The sequence below is a fragment of the Etheostoma spectabile genome, chromosome 11, assembly GCF_008692095.1.
Source record: "Etheostoma spectabile isolate EspeVRDwgs_2016 chromosome 11, UIUC_Espe_1.0, whole genome shotgun sequence".
Taxonomy (NCBI): domain Eukaryota; kingdom Metazoa; phylum Chordata; class Actinopteri; order Perciformes; family Percidae; genus Etheostoma; species Etheostoma spectabile.
The window spans coordinates 16,285,831-16,308,402 of record NC_045743.1 but is presented as its reverse complement, the minus strand read 5'-3'; the positions used below and the strand labels follow the sequence as shown (position 1 = coordinate 16,308,402).

Genomic DNA, 22,572 nt, shown 5'->3' with positions numbered 1-22,572 from the left:
CTAGGTGTTAACACAGAGGAACAGCTGAGAGCCTCTGTTGAACGCAGCGACCCCACCACAACACCGGTGACCGGAGAGACAGACAGAGAGACAACATGAAAGAAGAAGAAGCTTAATTTCCAGCCAACTGTCAAGACAATTTCATGCAAAGATCGAATGTGTCACAAACAATATAATCAGAATCAGGGGTCTTTCCATGGACTGAGCAGAGTATATTCACTTTTAAAAAAGTCCGTAGAAATATGAGCTAATATACTGTGTTAATGAGAAGGGATTTTCTGTAATGATTTTTTCACAAGTGTTTTTCTGTATTTTGAATTTTGGATTAACAGAAATGTCTGTTAAAGGTATAGAGGATAGACTTAACATTTTGAAAAATTTCCCCATTTGGATTAACAGAAGTGTAAGGTACTGGTAATATTCTGCCGGGACATCCGTTTTCCTACAGATTTATTTCTTACAAATCTTACAATCTGAACGTCAGAAAAAAAAGTTTTTTTAGCGATTCATGTCACGCAAATTCTTTAATGTTAGCTCATTTTTGAGAGGGGGGCAGAGAGTGTGAGCTGTCAGCTGCAGTTGAGGTGAAACAGGAAGGAAGTGTGAGACTGATGGAACCTTGGACTCATGCTGCCTCTTGGCCACAGTCCCTTCCTGTGTTTGCTGGCCTATAGTTTGGCCTCAGTAGAGCTCTGACAATAAGAAACTACCGCTTCTATTCTGTCTGCGATTGTGTTACTGTTCTCACAAATGAATAGATGAGGTGCTTGCCTGGTTCCTGTCTCCTCGGGCCAAACACTGATCCCTCACTGGCCACATTTTCTGTTAACTGAACAAACGTGTGATCATTGCCTAGAAGCATCACATCTTGGGTTGTCTAATCACAGGCTTTTGAGAGGAAGGAATATGTCTGCCGCACAAAAGAAAGCCTAATTCCTGTTTTTAATAGATTTTGGTCAGGAACTGTGAGAGTCAAGCAGCTGGCAACCTGACCAGTTGGCAAAAGGCGATGATGATGATTTCTGGTTCTGGAAACTTGCTTTTAAAATGCTACAAAATAGAGAAGACTGCATCCGACATCGGGTACATGAAGGGTTCAAACTGATAACATTGACTATTTACATATAACATGACATTATTATTATTATGACCTATTTCCCAAAAAGCTTGTCGACAACGAGTAAAGTAAAATCTGTGGGAAGTCTTTGCAAGGCTACAGGAGGGTGACACCCAACAAGATAATCTGTTGTTTATAGAAGGCGTCTAACTGAAGAGAGCCTTGCAGGCTGGTTTGAATTCATTTCTGTCTGAGGGGTGAGTGAACCTCACACTCCCTTTCCCCTCCCACCCAGACAGCCTCATAACTCACGCTTGGCACAGGGATGGCAGGAAGTTGGCACTGTGATAAAATACGGGAAACAATGCCCTACCCAGGCATCTCGCTGCTAAACCTTGATATCACTACACCTCCCACTTACTCTTTCTCACTCACTCGCTCTCCCCCACCACACACACACACACACGGATGCACACGCACAAACACATGCACACACACATGCTGACACAAATATAGCTATGCTGGAGTTATTATGTGTGACATGTCAACGCAAGAAAAAAGATGCTATTAAAATAGGAGTGCAATCTGTTTTTAGTTTCGACAGAGTAAACTTTTTCAAGAACCAGATTGTTTTTAAAAGGAGTGGGATCTTGGATTTGTGTCACATTCTGATGAAAAAGAAGAAACCCCTAAGAACGTTTTTATATATTACTAATTAGTTTTTTTGTTATTTTACTAATACATTCAGTATCAACATTTGTGTGACTTGTTAAATCTGGTAACATTATTTACTTACTATGGTAACAGCGTTACATTTCCTTAAAAACGTATTCTTAGGCGTGGGTTTTCCTCACCCTGTGAGCAGTAGGTGTGACATCAGGTCATTAACAGAGATGAAGAGATCAGTTAAACTTCTTACACGTACATCTGTTTATCCTTAGGTGTACTGCTCAGTTTTATATTGGCCATAGCATGCGAGTGATTGCAAATGTCATGGATTTCAGCTGTAAAACTTTGGTGTTACACCCTAATAAATGGACCCATAAGAACATCTGTAAATAGAGTCATTTGGAATGAAAGTTTTGAATCCTAAATTGTTTGCACCACACCTCCAGGTCTCCAAAGTACCCATACCTGTATGTACTCCCTGTTGCTGTCTTCATTGGGTGTCCATCCGTTGTCATGGTAATTGAGTCGGGCCTGTCGTGGCAGCCAGTGTTCATCATAGAAACTTGACGAGGCTGTGATCTGGTCATCTGTGATCTTTCCTGACTCCAGTCCGAATGCATTACTACAGTGGAAAGCTACAAGAGGGCAAAAGCAGGAGAGGAAGACATTTAGACCAATACTTAAACATTTATTTTATTAAAAGGAAGTGTAAAAAACGCAATAAAAAATAAAATTAAACTTACTCTCACTGACTTCCTTGTGCGTCATGTTGTATCGAGCGGAGAAGCCATCTTTAGCCACAGCCATATCAGTGTGGAAGGCCAGAGAGAGAATCCCGGTAGATGATTGGATCTCAGGAGGCACTCTGGTCCCACAGTATCGACCAATCAGAGGGCCGACTGTCGATCGGACAACAGGTATTGGATTAGCGTTCGGTGGGTTAAAATTCACCATCATATGCTGGTTTATCTGTGTTACTCATGATGCTCTAACAAGACGTTAGAATGTTCTCAGTCATCCAGGTGTAAATATATATTCCTTCTTATAAATACCTTTATTACTTAATCCCTTTGTGGCTTTGTCCTTTGCTATTTTAAAATTTCTTCTGTTATCTCTATCAGTCCGTCCACCATTGACATCTGCTCATCACTCCACCCTCACATGTCATCACCTCTCCTCCCTCTATCTATCAACTCTATCTCTGGACTGGACAAGGTTTTACAATGTGTACTATATATAGTATATGTGTGTGTACATCCATGGATCTAAGTGATTCCTCTACTGTCCTCTTCTCTAATACCACAACTTGTATATGTCAACACAACCAGATGATGGATTTAGAGCCCTGGGGTTGTGTGTGTGTGTGTGTGTGTGTGTGTGTGTGTGTGTGTGTGTGTGTGTGTGTGTGTGTGTGGTGTGTGTGTGTGTGTGTGTGTGTGTGTGTGTGAGAGAGAGAAGGAGTGGGAGTACAGATAGTAGATTCATCCCTGACTCCTCTCTCACACAAACAGATACTGTACACACACAAAGAGGCTTGTGTAGGCGGAAGAAAAAGAAAATAGCTGCCAATCGATCAGTGCAATTGATTTTTTTCTTCCCTTTTGGAATGGGTGGAAATATGAAATAGGGATTTTGAGCAAATAACGGTAATAACTCTTTTCTTAATAGTAGTGAGGAAAAAGGCATGAAAAGAAAAGAAGTCTCAAATCCACCAAGATTAATTCTATAAATAAATAACCCTGTTGCATACAATTCTGGTCCACCAAATTTAATATTTATTTTTTGAGGATTTAATAATTAGCATGTCTAGCTTACAGGCAAACGTCTAGTAATAATCTAGCAAATAGCGGTCTCATTTCTCTTTCTCCCTCTCTGTTTGTGAGTTTAATTTCAGCAGTGTCGGAATTTGACTGGCCTGATCCATGCAAAGAGATACAGCATGTGGTAATACACACAATCACACCAATCCCCTGTGACCTCTCTTTTGGATGGATCGGAGTGAGAGCAAAGAAGTCAGTTGCCCGTCACAGAACACACACATACCCATGCACATGCATGGAAAGTAAATGTCTTGTTTTCTCTCTCTGTACTTAATTAGTTTCTTGCACTCACTCCAATCAAGTTAGAACTGACATATCTGGTTGTTTATCATCTGTTCCTCTTCTCCATTTCCTTTGAATGCACAGATAGTTCAACCTTTAGACTTAAAAGAAACAAACAATGTCTTTACAATTATCTTTCCCCTGGGGCTTTTTTCTTGCCCTCTCTTCCGGCTCAGAACTCGACACGCCTGCAAAGGTTGAAACTTGGTCCTTCCCCTCTAAATCTGAATCTCATCCTGTATGTTTCCTTCCCTTTCTACCTCCTCCCTTCCACTTCATTTCACTTTGCTTTCTTTACTTTCATCCTGATATCCCTCTCGTAGTCTCTCTCCATCTCTCAGAGCAGGAGCCTTTCATCCTCTCTTTCTCTTCCATCCCTCTCTTCTTGCCTTTCTGGTCATTTATAAATAGTTTTTTTCTTTCAACTTTGTTTAACCTGTCTTGGCTTATATTTATTCCCTGAATCTTTTCAGGAGTAAAATATGTTGTGGCTTTTCCTCATTTAACCACCCTCTTTTCTTTGTATAGTACCATCTGACTTTTCTTCCCTCCTCAGGCTAAATTCATATTTACAGCTGAGTTATTCATAAGAAGAAAAGTGCTATTGTTTGGTCTTCATTGCTGTAAATGGTGTCTTTATTCTTTGCTGGATACGTCCTGTGCACCTTGAATTGGGAATTAAGCAATGGAAAATGTCCCCTGTCAAATTGTTCAATTTGTTAAACAAAAAACGGCTTGGAAATAATAAGTATCACATAACTAAATGATCAAAACAAAAAAAAGTATAAATAGTATACAATACAGAAAAGGTTTATTTTCTGAGAAGAATCTTACTTCCACTTCCATACAAACTTGCTGAACTCCCTTCATAACCCATCCCAGTTCTCTTTTCTCCCTGTGCTCGTCTTGAAGGCAGACCAGAGCTCTTCTGGCCTTCATCTATTCCTCTCAGCTTCTCTTTCCCTTGTGCCAGTCTTCCCAGCAGTGGAGGGCCTTTCCCTTGCCCTTCCACTGCTATTCTTTTCCTTTCTACCTCTTCCATCTCTTGAAACCAGATCGAAGGCCTTCGTGCCTTAGATTTGTCCCTCCAAACTCTTCCAGTCCTTCTCGCAGCTAAACCAGAAATATCTTAGCCCTCTACCATTCTTCCTCTCACCTTTTCTCCCTCCTCTAAGCAACTCCTATTTTCTTTTCCCCGTAAATGTTATGTTGTTTCTCTACAGCTGATGCCAACATCCTGCCTGTAAGCCGAGCTTTCATCTACCAACGCACAGAGCTACTAAAATAGTTGCTACTCCTCCTCAGTCAATAATGATGTAGGCAGGGCCGAATAGAGTACACACAATTTTAACTATGCTCTGTGTATTTACCCGTGAAAGGGTTAAATAATTGTTTAACATGTCCATCAAAACTTAACCAACAGCATCACTGCCATTGGCATGTGATGATCCTGATGCATAAACACATCCAGTTGATCAATGTCTCACCTCCTGGGAGCCCGTCCCACACTTCCAGCCAGTCGTACTTGCAGTCTCCCTCTCCACCCGGCAGGGGGTCATTCTCCAGGTCAAAGGTGAGGAAGGTGAGGGTGACATCCATGCTGGGAGGGACAATGATGATGAAGGAGCACTCCAGGTTGTGGGGGTATTTGTCGGGGTAGCCCGGCGACTCAATGAGACCCAAGGGACTGGTGAAGTTCCGGGAACAGTCTGATCCTGAGATGAAGACACAAACACAAAATGTAAATTAAGAGACGTATAGTCTATTGAATAGAAAATGTATTACAGCAGTTTGACAATATAGACTGTGCACATATATTTGGGCTGTTGGAACGAATAACAAAAGTTGAATATTATTCGAATTGTAAAAAAAAAAACAATACTATAGGAGTGATGAAATTTCAACATGTTGTGACTTTTTTCTTATAAATATGTTGGCTAACGTTAGCTAATCTTCCTCTTCTTTCCTTGGCCTACCCGTACATGTCACTTATATAACGTCTTATGAAAAATAAGTTAGCGGGAGTGAGAAAAACAAGGCATTGTGAGGTCTAAGGTAATATTATGTACCGAGTAACGTTAGTACAGGGAGGGTGACAGGCTACGGCTGGAAATCGGAAGAAGTTTTAACATAACTTAAAAATCAACATCTTCAAAGCCAAATTGCTTATGTTAACATTAGTTAGCTGGTTCTTGTTTCTTAATCCTAGCTAACTAACTACGTCACGTGTTATAGTAACTAACGTTAGCTTAGCTGGGAGCTTCATGGAGACAGCTACAGTTTATTTTACCTGCACTACAGCCGTCAGAGTTAGCTTCAACTTCAAATATTACCTTCTAATAGTTCTCAGTAACGTGGCAATCTACAAGAAACAAAAGGTTGCTTAAAAATCACTAAAATAGTAGTGCCAGAACAGTTTGCCTTAGTTATTAATGTTGTTAGCATCGTGGCTAACACTACTGTTACTTACTTAGCTAGCAAAAAAAGAAAAAAAAAAAAACGTAGCTAGCTAGCTAGCAAGCTTAACTAACGCTAGCTAGTTTATGACAAATCGTTTCAGCTGTGCTGTCTAACGTGATGTCGTGCTAGCCGAGCACCGTTAGCCTTTACTACAGAGTAGAGTACAGTTTGGGCTGCTGTAGTCTGAACTTGTGTGTTGAAGTAAAGCTAGTTTTATGTACATGTGAATCTTGTGGGGAAAAAATTGAATCTAAATGTGCGATGTGTGTAGCTTTAAAATGGCCATTTAGGTTATAGATATGCACCTTAAAAACCATAATATAACATTTTGCCGAGCAGGCTTTTGAAGTGCTAAAACTGTAACCGTTTAATACTGTTCCAAAGACAAAGGTACAGCAAAGCACAAGCCAGAGAGCAACATACTGAGTGCCAAAAATCCCAAGTTTGGCTGTCCTTAACAGAAAAAGGCATCTGCTTGTGTGTGCTGTTGAGCAAGATGCTGTATCCCTACAAGCACTTGAGAAAAATACAGGGGCAACCTCAACCCCAAAAGAGACAGTGCTCTATGAGTATTAACAAAGAAATTGAGGAGTTCAAATGAGACAGAAGGAAAAATTTAAAGACACAGAGAGAGAAGAAAACCAGTAGGAAATTAAATTGAGCTAGGAGAGATGGTAACAAAGAAAAAAATGATGTAGAATCTGTTGACAGTATCATGGTTGGGTGGTCTAACAGTTATGAGAAGCTTTAGATATCATCGTGCACACACACACACACACACACACAGAGACACACAAACATTATGGAGTGGAGGGAACTGAACCATCATTCCAGTCCGCACAGCCATGTATGACCAAACACACACACACAAACACACACACACACACACACACAGACACAGACAAAGTCTAAGCCTCTTATAGTAACCCATTTCTCTCCAGTGTGTTTGGGTGTCTGCTATTGTGCTTGCGTGCTTGCATGAGTAAATGAAGAGAAAGTAAGAACACATTAAGAGTGTGTGTGTATTCTGGCATGGAAAGTGCATTAAACATGTGTGAGTGTGTCCATGTACAGTTACTGTATAAGCAACAACCCGCATAACAGCTTTCACTTTGTGCTTATAACTGCAATCAAAAGTCTTTTTAGGCTTTGAATGTATTTTTTCTTACTTAAAGTATTATGAGTAAATGTAATGGGCTTTTAGTGCTGTTAATAAGGAAATTGCTCCACAACTAAAATGGCTAGTTTTGTTGGAGATCTCCATGGAAACTAGGTTCTTACACCAGGATGTGTACGGACTCAGTCAGTCAGTTAGCAGACTGAAATATGTTGTCAGAAGCAGGCAGAAAAGTCAGCATATGTCTGTGTGAGTCCATGCACTTTTTAAATTTTCTTTAATTTATTATATATTATTTATTTATACGTCTGTGACATTCATGAAAAAACAAACTTTTGTCAATGTAAACTATTTTGTTTTTACCGTATCCACCCTTCCTTTCCTTTTACTTTTATTTTAAATAATGAGCAAATTCTGTAACTGTACTGATCCTGCACAGCAGCAGTCTAGGAACATGCAAGCCAAAATCAAAGTCTTTTGTGTTTATAGTATGGTTACAATTGCAGAAATTAAAATCCAACAAATACATGTTCCCTATTTTGGTTTATTGGCTGAATGCCTGCCATTCATCTGTGTCCTCATCCGATTTCCAATGCAACCATCTATTTTTGAGTGCGACGGATATTGTCTGTTTGTCCTGATAAATCCTTGTTTGTATATCTGTTTTTCTGTCCTACTTTCCAGTCTAAATTGCTTGTTATCCTGACCTTGCCCCTCATGCATGGATCTCAGACACAAGCAAACACACACTCACGCGCACTCAGACACTGTCTCTCACGGGGTTCCCCTTACGTCTGGCCCCCTGCATAGTCAGTGGCTGGATTGCACCAGCCTGCGCGGTTATGAGCATGTGTGTGTGGGGTGTGTGTGTGTGTGTGTGTGTGTGTGTGTGTGTGTGTGTGTGTATGTATGTGTGTGTGTGTGTGTGTGTGTGTTTGTTGTGTGTGTGTGTGTGTGTGTGTGTAGTGAATGCCTGATACGTTCTGTTGCCGGCAGCAATTTTATACCCTTCTCATTACTTCATGTTCATGAACATCGCAAAAACACTTGCTCTCCTTTCTCCTGTGTTTCTCTTCTGGTCTGTCCCCTCTCCACATTCAAGTCTCATTTAAACACAAGTAAACTAAAACCCCAAAAGGAATGTGTTACATTTTTTTAAATATTCAAAACTGCTTGTCGTCACCCTTTGTACAAAATCTGTTTGTTCATCTGTCTGTTTTCTATGAATTATTACCCGCTCTACTTCTCTCCTCATTCATTTCTCCTTCCTTATTTAAAATTGTGTATCCCCCCCTCTTTCTCCTTTACTATCCGGATCTTTCTTATCCTTTTCTCTCCTACTGTTCTTTTTTTCCCTCATCCCATGCATCTTTTCATCTTCTAAAGCTCCATTGTTCCCTTTCCTAATACTGTCTCATTTTCCTATTCTTCTCCTCACTTCCCATCTGTTTGAATTAGATGAGTGTGAAAAGGGGGTAAGGAAGTGTGCGTGTGTGTGTGTGGGTTGCTGGGTAGATCTGGCCTGGTGCTCATGGCTCACTGATCTCAGGAAGACAGGACAAGGTCCGTCACTGGTGGTGTGTGTGTGTGTGTGTGTGTGTGTGTGTGTGTGTGTGTGTGTGTGTGTGTGTGTGTGTGTGTGTTTGTGTGGCAGGCTAGTATTCAAACTTTCCTTTTTTCCTATATACAGTAAGTGGGCAGCAGGGAGTGCGTGTGTGCGTATATGAGTGTGTGTGTGCGTGTGTGCGTGTGAGTGTGTGTGTGATTATGTTTGGGTGTCTGGTTAGCTGCCATGCAGACATCTACTTTCATTCGTACTGTCTTTTATGCCAATGGGCTATTAGTCGGCTCAAACCCACAATAATTCCCTCTGAGCTCTAACACGCACACACACACAAACACACACACACACACACACACACACACACACACACACACACACACACACACTGGAGAATAAACGTACACACATGGACAGACAGACCGACACCGCAGGCCCACACACAGCTCAACGGTTGCTGCAAAACCACAGCTTGGTTTTTCCACATGTGTGGTTAGATTCTACCTCGGTGTCATTGAAGTTGGAGTTTTTGTGTTGGTGAAGCTCCTCTGACATTACATATCAGCTTCTGTCAATGATTCACAGCAGGGGTTTCCTCCACAATAAACTCCCTATTCAACCACATTACCGCTGATATATGAAATCAAACTGTCATAAGACAACCAACCTTAAGCTATCCCAATGCAAGTTGCTAAGAGCACTAACAGCATTGCTTTGATGATGTAAATCAGGGAAATAGTTTCGATTTATTTTTTGAGTTTGACATCTTGGAACACTCAGTCTGACAAAACTCAAACTGCGTTATTCTAATATTAACAAACAAACCAATTTAAACAACTCTTAGAGAAAGAGTAAACAGACAGAAACATTCTGCATTCATCTGTCACATTATACCAATTATAAAATCTCCATCAGTAGGTGGCAGGAGGAAAAATATCCTATAAACAAAAAGACACAATATGCTGCACAGCCGAACAAGGAAACTATTACATTTGTAATTTAGGTTTAAGTTTATTGTGCATTTGTTACTTTAGCCCTACCGCAGAGCACCTTTCCTCCCCGGGTCGGATCTGGATCCACTTTCATTAATGAAAGCCAGAGGAAGGTGGGGCGAGCAGTGTGATTGGTTGGACGGTGTAATAAACTGGCTTGATAGGTAGTCGGACAGAGGCAGCGAGGAAGTGCCTAAAGGTATTTGGTAGAATGTAAACAACAGCAGTTATTGGAAGGATTGTCACGATAGCTTCCACATTACACCGCCTGAGGAGTGCGAGTCTGTGTGTGTTTGTGTTACTCACAGAAATCTGTTGAAATATCGAGACTCACTTATCATTTAGGTCAAAGACTATGGTAGGCTAAGATAATCTGTCAAAATAAGGTAAAGATTTGGTTTTTGGTCAAGGTTAGTTTTAAAGTTGTGGTTAGGTTGTGGTTAGGGACATGTGTCCAGGAAATGGATGAAAGTAGATAAAATGTGCTCATAAGTGACAAAAATAGCGTTTGTGTGTGTGTGTGTGTGTGTGTGTGTGCGTTTTGTGCCTGACACAGTCCACCTCGTGTGTGAACATTTGCGTGCAGACATGCAAGCTGCCCTGCATTCATGAGTAACCGTCCAGCCAGCATCAGTGCATTCATGTGTGTGTGTGTGTGTGTGTGTGTGTGTGTGTGTGTCTGTGTCTGGAGAGTTCTGGGTCACAATAACAGCTGGGGGCACGGTGCCTAGACAGTGAATTTTGATTGGTTGCCACATTCTAGTGACTGTGTTCCTATTGGCTGGAATTTTACTACAGTATCCATAGTGATACAGCTGTAAACAAAAACAAGTGTGGCATGTCAATGTGATTTTTTTGTGTCATTATTAATATTTTTTAGTTAGTCTAAGTCTTTAGATTTGTTGTCTGTTACATATCTGTGTTTGTGTGTATGTTAGTATCAATGCATTATATGTCATTATTTCCAAGCTGTATACAGTATGTGTGTATTACATGTTCTGCAAATGTGACTGTAAAATGGACAAAAACACATCATGGATTGGTGTTTTAGTTCCATGTTCCATGGTAAATGGTTTTCTGTATACAGTATGTGTACCCGTTTTCCACACTGATTAGACTAGAATCTTTGAGGGGTCCAGTATTTAGGACACCCAGAGAGTGGGCGACAATCTCCTCCAACACACACACACACACACACACCCTCTCATCATTCCAAAACACACACCCCAGTGGAACCCTGCCCCCTAAATACTCCGACAAGGGATGAAGGAATCAAGAGGAGAAGAAGCAAAACCATTACCAACGCTTGTAAAATGGAACAAGACTACTCGTTTTAGATTTAAAGGATTCTAATTAAAAAAATGGCCAGGTTTGTTAAAAAAGAATAATTTAAAATAATTTCCCCACACATTGTACTTACAAAAGTGTGTGTTTTCTGTCCCAAAAATACTTCCTGTAACATGGATTTAAGAGAAAAATGGGGAGAACATTTAAATGAGTCCCACAAAGTAATGTGCGGCCCAAATTGTATTTTCTTAGACATTTTCCAATTTTCAAAAAGAAACTGATAATTTTCAATAAAACAATAAATACAAAGAGCTGAAATAATGAACTTTGAAAACAAAGTTTAAAAAGTTTAATTAACAAAAAAAGATTATACCACAAAAAGTACAGCTCTACTTGAAACCTCGTCTCCACAGGTCTCTCATCGTTGACTTTTCCCCATACTTAAAGTAGCGAGAGTGTATTTGCCAGCGAGTGGAGGACGGGGAAATACATGAGAGACTTTGCAGGTTGAACAGAACAGAATGTGCAGGGGTAGCACAGACAGATACATATTTAGACAGTTTACTGTGAGACACACACACACACACACACACACACACACACACACACACACAACACGACACACACACACACACACAGACACACAAAATCTAGTCACCCACGTAACCAGACGTTCTGCTGCACCTTCCAGGATAACAAGATCTTGTTAGCAGTATGGCAACAGCTTGAGTGTTCCAAATGGCTCCGTTATTACTGCCAGGGAAGGCTGGGCACAGACATACACATCTACAGACAACCACACGCACAAAGTTACACAGACAAACGGAGGAAGTCCAGTATATGCTAATGTATAACTCATCAACCGAAGCAGCTGTCCATACAAACAGAGATCATGTCCGTAGTTGATGGAAACCTGGGTCGGATGACCTCTAAATAGAGACCATCCAACCAAGAAAAACTACAGAATCGTCATTTCAGCATATGCCCCCAGATGACATTTGCTTAAGTTCAAGTGACAAATTCCTGCAGCAGCCTCTAGCAGCATGGAACAAAATATCAGACTTCAACCACTTCAAACGAAGACCGCTGTCGGTTTCCAGTTTCATACCAACAGACGTGGGTTTCTTTTTAAAATGACTATGATTGTTCTGTAACCTCAAAGTTAGTAAGTACTTATTTTAACCCAAACCAAGATGCTTTCCATAAAGCTAACCAAACATTAACCAGAATAATGTCACATCATGAAACAAATATGCAACAGTGATTTGTAACCGTCATCCTGCCGATGTGGTCATGGACTGCATGCTCTTCTTTGGGTAGAGGACATTGTGCTCCCCATGGATTTACAATACCTTTTATATAATCTCTATTTTGAGAGAAAAAGAAAAAATGTTTTCCTCTGTTCCTAAACTTTGTTCACTCTTTTTTTTTACAAACAATAGTAATGTACTGAAATTGTGAACTGAAAGTTTACGATCAATTACTAACTATTGTTTCTATTACAGCAACACACATTGGGACTTCATCTTAATTCTTTCCAGGAAACTACTATGATACTGTTTTATATGTTTATTAACTTATTTATTCATAAATCTCTCTCTGTGTTTCTGTGTCTCTCTCTTTTTCTCCCTAGGCTGCTCGGGTGTGAACACCGACACCCTTGTTGTTTTAAAGTCCATCAGGTGGACTGTGTCAGGCACAAAACGCACGCACGCACACACACGCACACACACACACACACACACACACACACACAAGAAATCCCAACAGGCTAGTACCAGCAAGTGAGAAACACGACAACCGCACGTGTTGTGTTAGTAACCTCAGCCCTCTGTGCATTTGTGTGTGTGTGTGTGTGTGTGTCTCAGGGGAACAGGGCTCAGGACTCAATTAAGGGGGCATGTGTGGAATGCTTTCAGGGGGAACGGGACAAGATGGCTGTGGGGCCGACACTATGCGCCCCTCTGTCTCACTCGCCCTTGATCTCAATTGGTCTCGCTTTGGCTGACCCATGGCAGCGTGAAGGGGAGCCATGTCAGACACACACACACACCACACACACACACACACACAAAATGCCATGAAGGGGAGATATGTCTTGCCTGGACAGTCTAAAGGGCTCTCAAGGGTCCTCTGCCATGTCTCTCGTCTCTTTCTCTCCCACCATGGAGATAAACGATGCTTGGTCACCTAATGAAGCATGTTGAGTCCTCTATGAGTAGCTTGTAATACAGTTACTAATAGCCTTTGTAAAGGTGCAATCCTTCTGAAATCCTGTTCATTTTTGTTAACTCTGTCCATGTGTGAGGCTCATTTACAGGGATAATGTCCCTCTTGTGATTCTTGAATTATCAAAATATAGACTTTAGGTATATAACAATGAAACATACTGTACTGGGGCATCTTGGAGTCAGAAGGTTTAAAGTGCCCATAATATGAAAAAATTACCTTTTCTGGGATTGGGGTGTTATTTTGTGTCTCTGGTGCTTCCACATGCATACAAACATGGGAAAAACGATCCATGCTGTTTTGGGTGAGATACAGGTTTCTGAATGTCCTCTGCCTTCACAATCTCCTTGGCTTTCTACGTCTCTAGTCGAGACGAGGTGGCTAACCGTAGCATGTTAGCTTGTTCTCAATGGCAAAACACTGCTTCAACACACACTAGTTCACCATATTCTCCAAAAGAACACCTTCCATGTCCCTGTTCTGCAGGTATTCTACAAGTGGCCTTCATTTAGAAGAAGTCCTCCAGCTAATCCTGCCTTGTACTGGCCAAAGTTGGAGAAAGAGTTATCTAGCTGATGGGATCTTACCTAGCTACTGCGCATGTAAGACTCCCAACAAAGATAGTGTAGAATTGAGATGTCTCACTCTTTAGCTAAAACAGAGAAACACCCAGAGTGAAAACAGGATCTGCAGCAATGTGCGGTACAACAAAAATTAGGAGTTTTTTGAAAATGAAAGCATGTGAACCTTTTCTGGTACAACCTCAAAATACAAAGATGAACCTGAAAATGAGCAGAATATGGGCGCATCACAGCATTCCCGGTTCAAGTCTGACCTGAGACCTTTGCTGCATGTCAGCCACAATTTCTTTTCCTTTTTTTCTGTATGTCTATGTAACAAAATAATGAAATAAATAACAATATTCTGCACACAGACAGTTTATCTGTGTCTGCTTGTTTCAATGGGTCATTATCTCTATGTTGAGTGAAATATCAAAATCCAAAATGCTTTCTTTCGGCTGCACCACTATTAAAAATCTACATCATAACATGTACTCCTGATTTGACACACATTTCCCCCATGATATACAGCTCAGTATGCATTATCATACAGGAACTTTGGGAGTTGACTGTAATTAAAAAGGTAAACTATGCCTACGATTCCTATCCTGATTCTTTTACCTTGTCTGTGTCAAAAGTAACATTATCTTATTAGAGCAAGAAGAGGTGAAAAACATTGAACATCAGTAGCATCCATTTACCGGTTTTGAAGATTTCGTAGCGCAGTGAGAAGCCTGCCCCCTGGTGGGCGTAGTCAGATACGAACTTGATGTGGATTGAGGGCCCTGACGATATGATTGGTGCAGGGGCGATGTTGCTGCAGTGCTTCCCCAGTAGGTCAGCCGTCTCCGAGTTCCCGTCATGGATCTCTACATAGTCATACCTGCAAAAGACAATAAAAAATATCATTAAATTCCTTCTCTCCTACATACATACATAAATAAATACACACATACATACATATTGTGCTTAACAAAAATCTACTATACGCTACTTATTACTATCCTGAGATTTGCAGCTCGTGGAAACAGTGAATGTAAATATCACTTTCAGTGAAATGCAAATCCAGACGGGCATTAATAACCTACAGTGCTAAATATCTACCATTGTTCATGCTTGATGTACAGACATTTAATTAATGTACTGATGAGGTGTTTGTGGAAGACGGGAAGAGTTTAATTTGAGGAAGAGGATATTGGTGGAGCCTTCCCAGCTGCTTTGCCTCTGATGTTATTAGTTTCTTTTTTCTTCATTAGTTTTTTCATCTGGCAGGCATCACACCGGCTTTGGCTACAAAACGGAAGCAATGAGCAAATTGTTTGCATCTATCAGTGGCTAGAGGGACGTATTCTGAAAGCAGTTTTTATCAGCCAAAGCAGAGGTGTTTACAATTCAAATGAATGCAGCATGAGACATTGGCACTTCACAGATGGTGGAGGAGGAAAAGAACCACCTGCATGAGGCAAAATAGAAAGAAAAACTTGTTTTTAACTTCCATAAGTATACACTCAATAGGTGAGTGTATACTCCAACTGCAATGGGCTTCATGGTCTACAGTGCACCATGTTATGAACTATAACTATGTTATAATATGGACAAAAGTAAAGTGTGAATGTGTGCTCCCTTTCAGCTTGTTTTTAGACATTTTAGAAACACTTTTAATTTTAGATTAAGATTAATAAATTCTAATTCAAAATAAAACCGATTCCCAAACCCAAGGTAATGTGACTCATTTTCTACATATTTTATGTTCTACTTATTCTCATAGTGAATTACAAGTTTTACAATGTTTGTAAAGCCATGCAATGTGATGCTTTCAGAAGAAATGATAGCCAAACAAGTCTTGTGTATTGGGAAAGAAAGTAGATAGAAACAAGAAAATGTGCCGCACGTGACTTTTTCTTTATGTTACACTCGTGTCAAAGACAGAGTGTGAGAGCTTTTTGAACTACAGATGCACCCTACAGCCTTTTGATGCTAGAAAAGGATCATTGTGGAACAAATTACTGTAGTTTACATCTTTGCCCGGGTCTAATTCAATAATGTTTGTAAGTCAGCCTGGAGGCCTTCCACTCTCAGAGAAATTCACATTTTCCACTTTTTACAGTGGATTTAGGTCACTTCAGAATTTCCCTGGTTCTTCTTTTCTTAGAAATATCTCACATTTTTGCCGACTATCATAGAAGGACTGTACTGAACTATAGCCTAAATAAACATGTTGTTACTGAATGAAGAAATAGATGGATTATAAGTAACAAGCATGCCTCAGTACACAAAGACTAAACACATGCTTATGGGAATTTCAACAATGGACAATAAAGGGACAATTTTCCAGTCACATCACATCAAGGGCTGCAAACTTGTTTATAGTTCTTCGTAGTTTTCATGCACACAAAAAGCCAAGAAAGATGTAGGCCACATATAAGTCTGAATTTAATTTAAAATACAAACAGAAAGGCTGGTTGTCTAGGACCATTTTTTTGGAAATGTTCTGACTTGAAATCTATTTTCATTCCCATTTCTTTCATGTTCTGACCACAAATGTCCCGTCTCAGACCCACAGCAGGAGTGTTGCCTCTTTGTCTGGACACCAAAGACACACCTGCCTGGCTCTAAAATAGCTTCCTGGACAGAAATTCCTTGAGCAACTTGATATGAAAGAAGACATAAAGTTTGAGTTCAGAGAATTACATTTCAATTAAGGTATTTCTTATGGCTGGACTTTATTTGCACATCTTCGTCATCATATCAATCAGTTCTGACCGCACTGCCTCTAATTGCTCCAATATTGAGCAGTCTACATTTCTCTAAAGTAATCAAATGAACATGCCTCGACCTCAAAGAACCCAACGTAGCTTGTCAGTTCCATACAGTTTAAGAAGTAGGCTATGCTTGAGCCACAGTGGCTCAACCTGTGAAAGCAAGTTTCATGTACCAAGGGATTCAGAGGGAAGTATGTCATATGGTGGTTTGTTGCTACTGCTATATTTAAGATTTTCACTATTTGTTAGGATACAGGTATGTGGACTATCATTCCTGAACCCAAAAGCCAAAACACACACACACACACACACACACACACACACACACACACACACACACACACACACACACACATACACACACACTTGCTCTGAAACTTAACCATAATGGATGAGATCTTAATTGTGTATAAACACAAAAGAGAGTGTTGTGTGGTGTGTGTGTGTGTGTGTGTGTGTTTTCTGACAGAAGAGCAAGCTCCTGACATAAGGGTCATACACCTCCCACTCTCCCATCATGCTTTGTGTCTGCTTTGCGTGGAACTAACACCACAGTTATGACGCAAGCTGTCACTGCACAGTGAGCATGTGTGTGTGTGTGTGTGTGTGTGTGTGTGTGTGTGTGTGTGTGTGTGTGTGTGTGTGTACATGTCGCAGTTCCTGTCATATTTTCCCAAGAGAACGCCTCATCCCAGTGACAGTTTCCTCCTCCTCTTTTGTGAAATGACAACTTTGTTTAACGGTTACTTGTATCCTGACAAGATCTCTTTTCCTTCTTTTTCCTGGCTCACTCTCACTTATTACTTTCCACTGTTTCACTTTTCAATGCTGTCTTTTTTTCCTTCATTCTTTGACTCCTTCATTTTTCTTCCTTTCTGTCTTTCTGTCCCCTTTTCCTCTCTTGCTTTCTGTAATGTGCTTTCAGACGCATAACCAGTGGCCAAGAGCCAATGTGTGGCAGAGACGGGGGAACAAAGACATTATTAAAATTTGTGAATATTTTAATTTAAGACAACCATTTATTAAAATGCTGAGAATGAAGATGAAGAATGAGGTAGATAGATAGATAGATACTGTAGATACACCTACATTTTCAAGTTTTTCTGAAAAATGAACATGGGAAAATGGCAACATTTCTTCTTCTTTATCCCATTCCTTTTGAAAACCAATAAGATTGTGTGTCACAATCTTATTGGCAAGGTGGAGGGTGGGGTGTGGGCTGGACCACCTGCCACTTTGCTCGTTTGCCTTTGTTGCTCTCTTTCTCATGGGTGGGCTAAATTCTCTGGGTGAGCAAAGCAGAGAAAGGGGAGGTAACCTTGCTCCTTATGACCTCATAAGGAGCAAGATTCCAGATGGGCCCATCTGAGCTTTCATTTTCTCAAAGGCAGAGCAGGATACCCAGGGCTCGGTTTACAACTATCACCATTTCTAGCCACTGGGGGACCATAGGCAGGCTGGAGGAATCCATATTAATAAAAAAAAAAAAAAAGCTCCTTGCCATGGGACCTTTAAGGTTAGTGGCCATTACTGATAAGTTTAGCAACTGGAAATACGTTGAATACACATGTAGTAAAGTGCATTACATACAATATGTATTAAAGTGCATCACATACAATATGTATTAAAGTGCATTACATACTATATGTGTTACAATGCATTTCACACCATATGTATTACAGTGCATTACATACTATATGTATTACAGTGCATTACCTACAATATGTATTACAGGGCATTACATACCAGATGTATTACAGTGCACTACTTTTCAGAGCCATATGGACGAATAGCCTCTGACTGACTGAGCAGCCTTATACATATATAACATCTTTTTTCCAAAGCTCAGTTTTCCTCATCCACACTAAAATGTAAGGCTGGCATTTATCAGATTCATCTAGGATGTCTAAAAAAGCTTTATTTTCAGGTGTGTCAAAACAAAGAGAAAAAGATTTAAAATCTTGCCAGCACAGTGTGGACATAGTCAGAGAAAGAGAACATGACACTGCATTCACCCTGACAACTCCTCCCCACAGACAGACAGAGACAGGTGTCCCTCCATCCCTTCCTCCCTCCCTACAGCTCAGTGCCTAAAAGACAGCACTACCAACACACACACACACACACACACACACACACACACACACACACACACACACACACACACACACACACACACACACACACACACACTGTTGCACACATACAGAGCCTGTGGCCATGCACTCAGATGGATCCATGGAAGGGTTTGAGGTTTCCACCAATCTGTCTCTGTGTAGGAGGTACACAGCTTCAACAAACTGTTTAATCCCATCATCTCCCCTCTCCCCCAATGTATTTCACTGTAGCCAATCAGAATCTTGCCATAGGAAATGACAGGAAGTCTGAATTTCTCCCACACTTTTCCCGAAATTCCCTTGTTAACAAGGAGTGTACAATATATTTTTTTCCCTTGCTTACATGAAGGAAATGATGAAAAAACAAAAGTTGGTTCCAATGTGTAACACGGGAGGTTTTCAGCTGCAAAAAAGGATGTGCATTTGTTATGAATTGTAAGCACAGATTGAGGGAGTATACTTAACGCTGAATGAAACAATTGAGCTTATGAGATATCCATGTGTGCTTCAGGGCCGCTGGGAGTGTCTGTAAATTAGACTACTGACATTATCATCATTACCTGAGTGTGTGTGTGTGTGTGTGTGTGTGTGTGGTGTGTGTGTGTGTGTGTGTGTGTGTGTGTGTGTGTGTGTGTGTGTGTGTGTGTGTGTGTGTATGTGTGTGTGTGTGTGTGTGTGTGTGTGTGTTTTGGGGACAGGAGTGTTATATGAACGAGAAAGCTCTCCAAAGCCTGTGTGACATGAACCAAGGAAAAGGTTTGGATACAGATGCACTTCCTCCCCTCCTCCCTCTTCCTCCTCCTTCTTCCTCCTCCCTCTTCCTCCCCCCTCCGGCCTTGTTCTTAATTGCCTTTCACAGGCTCTCTCTCTCTCTTTCTCTCTTTAGGTCGGGAGTTGTGTTCTTACACCTGCACATTTATTTCAAACATCAGGGGTGCCCTTAGCAGTAGACAAAGCGTCTATACACACACACACACACACACACACACACACACACACACACACACACACAACACACACACACACACACACACACACACACACACACAACACACACACACAGAAGAGGTTGAAACAGGCCAGACTTGCAGACTTTGAGTCATGTTATTAAAAAGAGAATGCTTGTCAGTCCATTGAAACATTACTGTCATAGATAATTAATTAGTCCAGATTTAAATTTCTTGTATGTGTTTTTTTTATATTATTTTATTTGTTATATGTTTGTGTGGCAACACGGGGAAGGTCTTAGCAAAATCACTATGAAGTGAGCTGCAGTTCAAGAGACATACATATCCAAACTACATTACATTACATTATACAAACTATTATGTTTTTATGTTTCTGAAGAATATGGAAGACATTTCCATTATTATGTTTTTATTCTGTATTGTTTTTTCAACTTTTCTATCTGCTTAAGCACATTTCTCTGAAGGAGAAGTTAAATCATGTGTGGCCCCAAACCATCATTCCTTGGAGGAACTGAAACAGTGAATTATGACTCTGCATACATATTCTTTCCTCCTTCAGTCATGGCGATGACGCAAAACGCAAACCCGCAAAATGCACTTATTTTTGTTAGTATGCGGTGGGATCAACCGCATCTGAATTATAGTAACATGTTTACATGGACCTGTGGATAAGACAATTGTTGCCCGCATCACTAAAAAATTGTGTTTTAATTTGGTGTTTGAGAGTTCAGGTGTATAACCCACACACTCGCCCTCGGCATGTACAGTACATTCATATACCTGCGTGGAGAAAAAACTACAGGGGGAGCAGTCAGTCTGTCACTGGAGGAGTTAATAGAGAGTGAGGAAGATGACTGACTTCACTGTAATCAAGTAATAGGCCTATTACTGCAGACAGATGGACAGCGTATGTGTGTGTGTGTGTGTGTGTGTGTGTGTGTGTGTGTGTGTGTGTGTGTGTGTGTGTGTGTGTTTGTGTGTGTGTGTGTGTGTGTAAGAGAGAGTGTGTCTAGCAGTACAGCACAACCAATCGACTCCTCCATTATGGCTTTAACACGCATTGATCAGGGTCAGTCCTTCAAAGACACACACACACACACACACACACACACACAAACACACACACACCCACACCACACACACACACACACACACACACACAAATACACACGTTCATTACAGTAACAGACATTGATTAGGCAGACCTTCAGGGCTGCAGGGAGTGTCTGTAAATTAGACTACTGACATTATCATCATTACCTGTGTGTGTGTGTGTGTGTGTGTGTGTGTGTGTGTGTGTGTGTGTGTGTGTGTGTGTGTGTGTGTGTGTGTGAGTGAGTGAGTGAGAGAGAGAGAGAGAGAAAGAGAGAGAGGACTTTCTGAAATCACCACTATGGAGCTAAGCAAATCTTCAAATTTCCGACATGTTTCTGTAACCCCAGTGTTCTGTCCTAAGTCACTCCCTTTTTGGGAAGAAGAGCCCATGGTATACACTCTCCGCTCTGCTAACAACGCAAGAATGCAATATGATAATATGACAAATTCTGATAGTCAAAACAAACACAGGACTTTCACTCAGGAGAACGGAGTTTGTGTCCCATGTGAAAGCAAATGTCAACTGTCATTTAGAAATGAACCGAGTTTTCCCTATGAGTGGCCTGTCATTGCAACAAAGACGCAATTGTATGACATCTACAACTGTAGGAGGAAAAAACATATTTTGCATCCATGTTTAGGCATCTATGTAAAAGTCTAAAAGATTTTAAAAACCTAAACCTAAACTGTGTTGTACCATCTGGGTCCCAAGGTGTTCTCTTCCCTCCTCTCTGTGTAGCTTTCTAATAACATTGTGTTTCCGCTGATGCTTGTGTGGACGCATGGCTCTCCTGCTGGTATAGTCACTATGATGTTAATTCAAATATGCAGGCAGCTGCTAAATGCCCACAGCTGGTAACTGAACATCCACTGTCACACCAAATGCTGTTCCACTCTTTTACTCTGTCTGTAAATAAAGTCTGCCCCCCCCGCCCAACTTTCTCTTTTGCCCTTATGCCCTAAGGACATTGTCGCATCACATCACTCAACCTTTTGCTCTTCTCTTAGTCATGTCTTCTCTTACACAGTAAAACAGTTGGTTAAGATTGCACTTGTGCAAAGGTGCATTGATGAGAGAAGAGGAGAGGAAAGAGGAGGATAGAAAACTGACCGAGCAGGAAGTTAAATGATTGATCGAGGCGGAGTACAAAGACAAGGGCTAAATCATTAGTGAAACCATTATCGTTGACTGCGGCTTCTCTGTCATATAAATCACTTCTTAACTTATTGCTTTACTCCACACTTATTGTGTGAGCCACATAACCGTGAAAATACCTACGTGCCTGTCTGCTTGTTTTGGTTTTAACTGTATATGATATTTTTGAAGACCCAAAAAATGCTTGCCCCTCTGTGTGTATTTTTACTCATGTTTATGCAAGTGTATTTCTATAAATTTTACAGACAGCATCTGACTTGGGTGGGATATGAGGTAAAGGAAGACTGGAGAAGGTGGAGAACAAGAAGAGGATGAGAATCAGAGACAGACATATAGAAAGGGGATTTAGGTGATGGATAGACAGAGGCTGGAGGATAAAAGAGGATGAAGACAGATATAGGCTGAGGAAAGGAAAGTCTATAAATGATAGAGAGAGAAGA

At 40.7% G+C, this 22,572-nt stretch overlaps 1 protein-coding gene across 3 annotated transcripts in view; it reads right to left on the bottom strand.

Annotated features, from left to right (window-relative positions):
* The window catches only part of LOC116698005 (neuropilin-2), a 100,326-nt gene that overhangs the window by 58,252 nt on the left and 19,502 nt on the right, over positions 1-22,572 (bottom strand). For all 3 annotated transcript variants that reach the window (XM_032529700.1, XM_032529699.1, XM_032529701.1), the window contains exons 3-6: positions 14,736-14,917; positions 5,316-5,543; positions 2,470-2,625; positions 2,192-2,361 (exon numbers count right to left, since the gene is read on the bottom strand). In XM_032529700.1, the coding sequence (XP_032385591.1) occupies positions 2,192-2,361; positions 2,470-2,625; positions 5,316-5,543; positions 14,736-14,917 (736 nt within the window). The remainder of the gene's footprint in view (positions 1-2,191; positions 2,362-2,469; positions 2,626-5,315; positions 5,544-14,735; positions 14,918-22,572) is intronic.